The sequence below is a fragment of the Hyaena hyaena genome, unplaced genomic scaffold (genome assembly GCF_003009895.1).
Source record: "Hyaena hyaena isolate Hyena2069 unplaced genomic scaffold, ASM300989v1 scaffold_1968, whole genome shotgun sequence".
Classification (NCBI taxonomy): Eukaryota; Metazoa; Chordata; class Mammalia; order Carnivora; family Hyaenidae; genus Hyaena; species Hyaena hyaena.
This window is the reverse complement of record NW_024082574.1, coordinates 2118-10084: the sequence shown is the minus strand read 5'-3', so window position 1 is coordinate 10084 and position 7967 is coordinate 2118. Positions and strand designations below refer to the sequence as shown.

The window sequence follows — 7967 nt, the reverse complement described above, 5'->3', positions numbered from 1 at the left end:
GCTCGGTTTTTGTGCCACAATCAAAAATACAAGCCACGGAGGGATCGGCAATGCCCGATGGAGCCCAGATCGGTTGTTACGCATTTACATCTTAGCGTGAGCAAATCTTCAAGACAAGACAGAAAACAATTCTTAAACATAAATATTCACTTCTGAAATAAAGAAGAAATGTTAGATATAAGAAGAAATCATAATTTTGCTGACCCACAATGTGGGTCCTCTCTAATTACATGAGAGAATCCATTCTTGGCTATAGATTTAAAACTGTGAAGGAAAGAAGGAAAATGAGAGGGAAGAATTTTTTTCAAATATGTTTCAAAATCTATCTTACGCCTGACGATATTATAAAATAAAGAATTGCAGAGCCAGAGTATTAGCAATATCAATTACTAATTTATAGAGGAAACCACATGTTAATTAGTATGCTGCCTCTAATAGTCACTGTTTATTCCCATCGAGCTTTGCTCCCACTCTATTCAAATAAAATATCTCCAAATTGTACATGAAAGTGAATGAAACTCGGTACTCAGGGATGAGAAATCACACAGTAACAATCTTCATCCTATTGGGCCTGACAGATGACCCTCAACTTCAGATTCCCATTTTTATGTTTCTATTTCTCACTTACATACTGAGTGTAACTGGGAATCTGACCATCATATCCCTCACTTTAGTAGACTCTCACCTCAAAACACCCATGTACTTTTTCCTACAGAACTTTGCTTTCTTAGAAATTTCATTTACATCTGCTTGTATCCCTAGATATTTATACAACATAGCAACAGGTGACAGGTCAATTACATATAACATTTGTGTTGTTCAAGTGTTTTTTACTGACGTCTTTGGAGTAACAGAATTTTTTCTCTTGGCCGCCATGTCCTATGACCGCTATGTGGCCATCTGCAAACCCCTGCATTATGTAACCATCATGAACAACAGAGTCTGCAAAAGGCTCGTCCTCTGCTGTTGGACGGCCGGCTTGTTGATCATACTCCCACCACTGACTCTGTTCCTCAATTTGAAATTCTGTGATTCAAATGTCATTGATTATTTTTTCTGTGATGCATCTCCAATCTTGAAGATTTCTTGTTCAGACACATGGCTCATAGAGCAGTTGGTTATTGTCTGTGCTGTGCTGACCTTTATTCTGACACTCGTGTGCGTTCTTCTATCTTACATTTCTATCATCAAGACCATTCTACAATTCCCCTCTACCCAACAAAGGAAAAGAGCCTTTTCCACCTGTTCTTCCCACATGACTGTGGTTTCCATCACTTACGGAAGTTGTATCTTCATCTATGTCAATCCTTCAGCAAAGGAATCGGTGACTATTAACAAGGGTGTGACAGTGCTAATGACGTCCATAGCTCCCATGTTGAACCCATTCATTTACACTCTGAGAAACAAGCAAGTGAGACAAGCCTTCAGTGAGTCCTTCAAAAAAATTGCATTGGTATCAAAAAGGAAGAGAATATTCAAGCCGAGAAATAAAATAACAAGATAAGCATAAACCATTAAGCTCTAAATCTATTTGTCTCTGTTTTTCTAAGTTTTAAGGTTTTTTTTTTCAAGTTTGTGTTGAAATTCAAGTTAGATAACATACAGTGTAGTATTGATTTAAGGAGTAGAATTTGGGACTCATCACTTACATACAACACCCACTGCTCATCACAAGTGCCCTCCTTAAAACTTATCCCCTATTTAGCCCATCCCCCCACCCTCTTCCCCTCCAGCACACCTCAGTTTATTTTCTATAGTTAAGACTGTCTTATGGTTTGCCCCTCTCTTTGCTTTTATCGTATTTTTCCATTCCTTCCCCTATGTCCACGTGTTTTGTTCCTTAAAATCCACATGTGAGTGAAATCATATATGTTTGTCTCTCTCTGACCTACTTATTTCACTTAGCATAATACACTCAAGTAATTTGATCTCTATTTAGGTTAGCTTTCTCAAATATATAATGCACCCAAAATTACTACCTTTCATCACATGAATATACTGTTTTAACCTCCTGAACCTCAAACAAACTCCTTTCAGGGCAAGATCCCAATCAGATAACATGATAAAAATTTTTCATTAAATGTAAGCCTCACATTCCTTCTAATCTCACAAAATTGAAATTTAGAAAAATACAAGGAATGCAAACCAAATAAGGAAATATGTAGCTTGTCTTATGTTTTCGTGGACTTATAAAAATTAATTGATTTTATGTGTTCTCCCAATCTTCCAATCTAAATGTTGCTGAAAACTTTAATTCATTACATTAAAATTATTGAGTACCTAGTTCTTGCCAGGCCAAGTTCTAGGCAGGAATTTTTAATTGGTGATATCTCTGAATATATTTAGCTCACTAATAATCCTATATTACTAATTTAAAGCATCAATGGGAGGTGGTGGGCAGTGGGATGGTTTAAAAAAGTGATATGTATTGGGAGAGTACTGGCTGTTATGAGTCCTGTGTGTTGTATATCAGTGATGAATCACTAAATTCTACACCTGACACTAAGATTACACCATAAGATAAATAACAGGAATTTATTTTTTTTTCTAACAGGAATTAAGTTAAAAACTTGAAAGAGTAAAAAAGTACTATTGGCAAAAAAAATAATATGATGTAATTGAAAAGTAAAGAAAACTAAAATAAATACACATCCAAATAGAAGTGTTTTTTTGTTGTTGTTGAAAGAAATCTATTTATTAATATTATTTTTTTACAAATAGTTTATTGTCAAGTTGGTTTCCATATAACACCCAGTGCTCATCCTCAAACGTGCCCACCTCCATGCCAATCTCCCCCTCCCACACCACACCCATCAGTCCTCAGTGTGTTCTCAGCATTCAAGAGTCACTCATGGTTTGCCTCTCTCCCTCTCCCCCACTATTTTCCCCCTTCTTCTCCCCCATGGTCCTCTGTTAAGTTCCTCCTAATCCTCCTCTACATACAAACATACAATATTTGTCCTTCTCTGCCTGACTTATTTCGCTCAGCAGAACACCCTCAAGGTCCATCTGTGTTGCTACACATGGCCAGATTTCATTGTTTCTCATTGCCATGAAGTATTCCATTGTATAGATAAACCACATCTTCTTGATCCATTTGTCCGTTGATGGACACTTAAGCTCTTTCCATGTGTTGGTTATTGTTGAGAGGGCTGCTATGAACATTGGGGTACATGTGCTCCTATGCATCAGCACTCCTAGACCCCTTGGGTAAATTCCTAGCAGCGCTATTGCTGGGTCATAGGGGAGTTCTATTGTTAGTTTCCTGAGGAACCTCCACACTGTTTTCCAGAGGGGCTCTACCAGTTTGCACTCCCACCAACATTGTAGGAGGGTGCCTGTTTCTCCACATCCTCGCCAGCATCTAGAGTTCTCTGATTTGCTCATTTTAGCCACTCTGGCTGGTGTGAGGTGGTATCTAAGTGTGGTTTTGATTTGTATTTCCCTGATGAGCAGAGATGCTGAGCATCGTTTCATGTGTCTGTTGGCCATCTGGATGTCCTCTTTGGAGAAGTGTCTGTTCATTACTTCTGCCTGTTTCTTCACTGGATTGTTTGTTTTTCAGGTGTGGAGTTTGGTGAGTTCCTTACAGATTTTGGATATTAACCCTTTATCTGATATGTCATTTGCAACTATCTTTTCCCATTCCGTCGGTTCTCTATTAGTTATATGGATTGTCTCCTTCCCTTGCAGAAGTTTGGTTTTTTTTTTTAATTTTTTTAATGTTTATTTCTGAGAGAGAGAGACAGCGTGAGCAGGGGAGGGTCAGAGAAAGAGGGAGACACAGAATCTGCAGGCTCCAGGCTGTGAGCTAGCTGTCAGCACAGATCCGATGCAGGGCTCGAACCCACGAACTGTGAGATCATGACCTGAGCCGAATTCGGACACTTAACCGACTGAGACACCCAGGCGCCCCTTCTTGCAGAAGTTTTTAATCTTGATGAGGTCCCAATAGTTTATTTTTGCTCTTGATTCTTTTGCTTTTGGGGATGTGTCAAGTAAGAAACTGCAATAGAGGTCAAGGAGGTTGCTTCCTGCTTTCTCCTCTGGGGTTTTGATGGTTTCTTGTCTCACATTCAGGTCCTTTATCCATTTTGAGTTTATTTTTGTGCATGGTGTGAGAAAATGACCTAGTTTCATTTTTCTGCATGCTGCTGTCCAGTTCTCCTGGCACCATCTGTTAAAGAGGCTATCTTTTTTCCATTAGATACTCTTTCTGGCTTTGTCAAAGATTAGTTGGCTGTATATTTTTGGGTCCACTTCTGAGTTTTCAATCCTATTCCATTGGTCTATGGGTCTGTTTTTGTGCCAGTACCATACTGTCTGGAGATGACAGCTTTGTAGTAGAGATTAAAGTCTGGGATGGTGATACTTCCCGCTTTGTTCTTCTTCTTCAATATTTGGCTATTCGGGGTCTTTTATGGTTCCATACAAATTTTAGAATAGTTTGTTCTAGTTTTGAGAAGTATGCTGGTGCAATTTTCATTGGGATTGCATTGAATGTGTAAATTGCTTTGGGTAGTAATGACATTTTAACTATATTTATTCTTCCAATCCATGAGCATGGAATGTTTCTTCATTTCTTTGTGTCTTCTTCAATTTCCTTCATAAGTTTTCTATAGTTTTCATCATACACATCACTTATATCCTTGGTTAGGTTTATTCCTAGGTATTTTATGGTTTTTTGTGCAATTGTGAATGGGATCAGTTTCTTGATTTCTCTTTAGTTGCTTCATTTTGGTGTATAAGAATGCGACCGATTTCTGCACGTTTATTTTGTACCCTGCAACTTTGCTGAATTCATGGATCAGTTCCAGTAGGCTTCTGGTGGAGTCTGTCAGGTTTTCTATGTAGAGTATCATGGCATCTGCGAAAAGGGAAAGTTTGACTTCTTCTTTGCCAATTCTGATGCCTTTGATTTCCTTTTGTTGTCTGATGGCTGATGCTAGGACTTCCAGCACTATGTTAAACAGCAGTGGTGAGAGTGGACATCCCTGTCGTGTTCCTGATCTCAGGGGGAAAGCTCTCAGTTTTTCCCCTTTGAGGATGATGTTAGCAAAGGCCTTCTCATATATGGCTTTTATGATGTTTAAGTAAGTTCCTCCTATCCCGACTTTCTCGAGGGTCTTTATTAAGAAGGGATGCTGTATTTTGTCAAATGCTTTTTCTGCATCTATGGACAGGATCATATGGTTTTTATCTTTTCTTTTGTTGATGTGATGGATCACATTGATTGATTTGTGAATGTTGAACCAGCCCTGTGACCCAGGAATGAATCCCACTTGATCTTGGTGGATAATTCTTTTTATGTGCTGTTGGATTCGATTTGCAAGGATCTTGTTGAGGATTTTTGCATCCGTATTCATTAAGGATATTGGCCTCTAGTTCTCTTTTTTTGCTGGATCTCTGTCTGGCTTGGGAATCAGGGTGATGCTGGCTTCATAAAATGAGTCTGGAAGTTTTCCTTTGATTTCTCTTTTTTGGAATAGCTTGAGAAGAATGGGTATTAATTCTGTTTTAAACATCTGGTAGAATTCTCCAGGGAAGCCATCAGGTCCAGGGCTCTAATTTGTTGGGAGATTTTTGATAACTGATTCAATTTCTTCACTAGTTATGGGTCTATTCAGATATTCTATCTCTTCCCGTGTGAAATTTGGTAGTGAGTGTGCATTTAGAATTTGTCCATTTCTTCTAAATTGTCCAATTTGTTGGCATATAATTTTTCAGAGTATTCACTGATCATTCCTTGTATTTCTGAGGCGTTGGTTGTAATAGGTCCATTTTCATTCATGATTTTGTCTATTTGGGTGCCCTCTCTTCTCTTTTTGAGAAGCCTGGCTAGAGGTTTGTCAATTTTGTTTATATTTTCAAAAAACCAACTCTTGGTTTCATTGATCTGTTCAATTATTTCTTTGGTTTCTAAGTTGTTTATTTCTGCTCTGATTTTTACTATTTCTCTTCTTCTACTGGGTTTGGGCTGCTCCTGTTGCTCTGCCTCTAATTCCTTTAGGTGACCTGTTAGATTTTGCCCTTGTGCTTTTTCTAATGTCTTGAAATAGGCCTGGAGAGCAATGTACTTTCCTCTTAGGACTGCCTTTGCCGCATCCCATATAGTTTGGATTGTTGTGTTTTCATTTTCTATTGTTTCCATATATTTTTTAATTTCTTCTCTAATTGCTTGATTGACCCATTCATTCTTTAGTAGTGGGTTTTTTAACCTCCATGTTTTTGGAGGTTTTCCAGACTTCTTCCTGTGATTGATTTCAAGTTTCAAAGCATTATGATGTGAAAGTATGCATGGTATGATCTCAATTCTTTTATATTTATAGGGCTGCTTTATGTCCCAGTATGTGACCTATCTTGGAGAATGTGCCATGCACACTTGAGAAGAAAGTGAATTCCCTGCCCTCAGGATATAGAGTTCTAAATATATCTGTCAGATCCATCTGGTCCAATGTGTCATTCAAATCTATTGTTTCTTTAGTGATTTTCTGTCTGGTTGATCTATCCATTGCTGTAAGCGGAGTATTACAGTCCCCTACTATTAGCACATTCTTACCTATAAGATTGTTTCTGTTTCTGATTAATTGTTTTAAATATTTAGGTGCTCCCATATTCGGTGCATAGACATTTATAATTGTTAGTTCTTCCTAATTATAGAACCTGTATTATATAATGACCTTTTTCATCTCTGTTATTGTCTTTAATTTAAAGTCCAGTTTGTCTGATATAAGTATAGCTACTTCAGCTTTCTTTTGACTTCCTGTAGCATGATAGATATTTATCCATCTCCTTATTTTTAATCTGAAGGTATCTTCCAGTCTAAAATGCGTTTCTTGTAGACAGCAAATAGATGGGTTTTGTCTTATCCATTTTGCTACCCTATGTCTTTTGATTGGAGCATTCAGCCCATTTACATTCAGTGTTATTATTGAAATATGTGTCATTATGACACAATAGAGTCAGTGTGTCGTTTGTGGGATTCTTGCTTGTGGTGGTGTCTCTGGTATCTTGTGTTCCTTGCAACACTTCCCACAGAGAGTCCCCCTCAGGATTTCTTGTAGGGCTGGTTTAGTGGTGACACATTCTTTCAATTTTTGTTTATTTGGAAAGACTTTTATCTCTCCTTCTATTCTGAATGACAGGCTTACTGGATAGAGGATTCTTGGCTGCATATTTTTTCCGTTCATCACATTGAAGATCTCCTTCCATTCCTTTCTGGCCTGCCAAGTTTCATTAGATAGGTCTGTCACCACTCTGATAGGTTTCCCTTTGTATGTTAGGGCCCTTTTCTCGCTAGCTGCTTTCAAAATTCTCTCTTTGTCCTTATATTTTGCCAGTTTCACTATTTTATGTCGTGCAGATAATCGATTCAAGTTACATCTGGAGTTCTCTGTGCGTCCTGAATTTCAGCTTCTACTTCCCTCTTCAGGTTGGGGAAGTTCTCTGCTATAATTTGTTCCAGGACTCCTTCAGCTCTTTTCCCTCTCTCTTCCTCTTCTGTTATTCCTATGATATGGATATTGTTTCTTTTGATTTTATCTCTGAGCTCTCAAACTCTTCTTTCATGTTCCTGGATCAGTTTATCTCCCTTTTTCTCAGTTTCTTCTTTTTCCTTAATAGTGTCTTCTAAATCACTTATTCTCCATTCTGCCTCCTCAATCTGTGCATTGGACGCCTCCAGTTTATTATGTATCTCATTTATCCCATTTTTAAATTCATCATAACTATTTTTTTTTACAAATAGTTTATTGTCAAATTAGTTTCCACATAACACCCAGTGCTCATCCCCACAAGTGCCCTCCTCCATGCCCATCCCCCCTCCCCCCCACATCCATCAGTCCTCAGTTTTTGTCAGCATTCAAGAGTCTCTCATGGTTTGCCTCTCCCCCTTTCCCCCACTATTTCTCCCCTTCTTCTCCCCCACGGTCCTCAGTTAAGTTCCTCCTAGTCCTCCTATACGTGCA

The 7967-nt window shown here is 38.3% G+C and overlaps 1 protein-coding gene across 1 annotated transcript; it reads left to right on the top strand.

The window, feature by feature from the left end:
* The first annotated feature begins 532 nt into the window (after positions 1-532).
* LOC120227000 (olfactory receptor 6C2-like) lies at positions 533-1504 on the top strand. The gene has a single exon (XM_039225155.1). It carries the CDS (start codon positions 533-535, stop codon positions 1502-1504), a length of 972 nt encoding a protein of 323 aa, XP_039081086.1.
* Positions 1505-7967: the final 6463 nt, after the last annotated feature.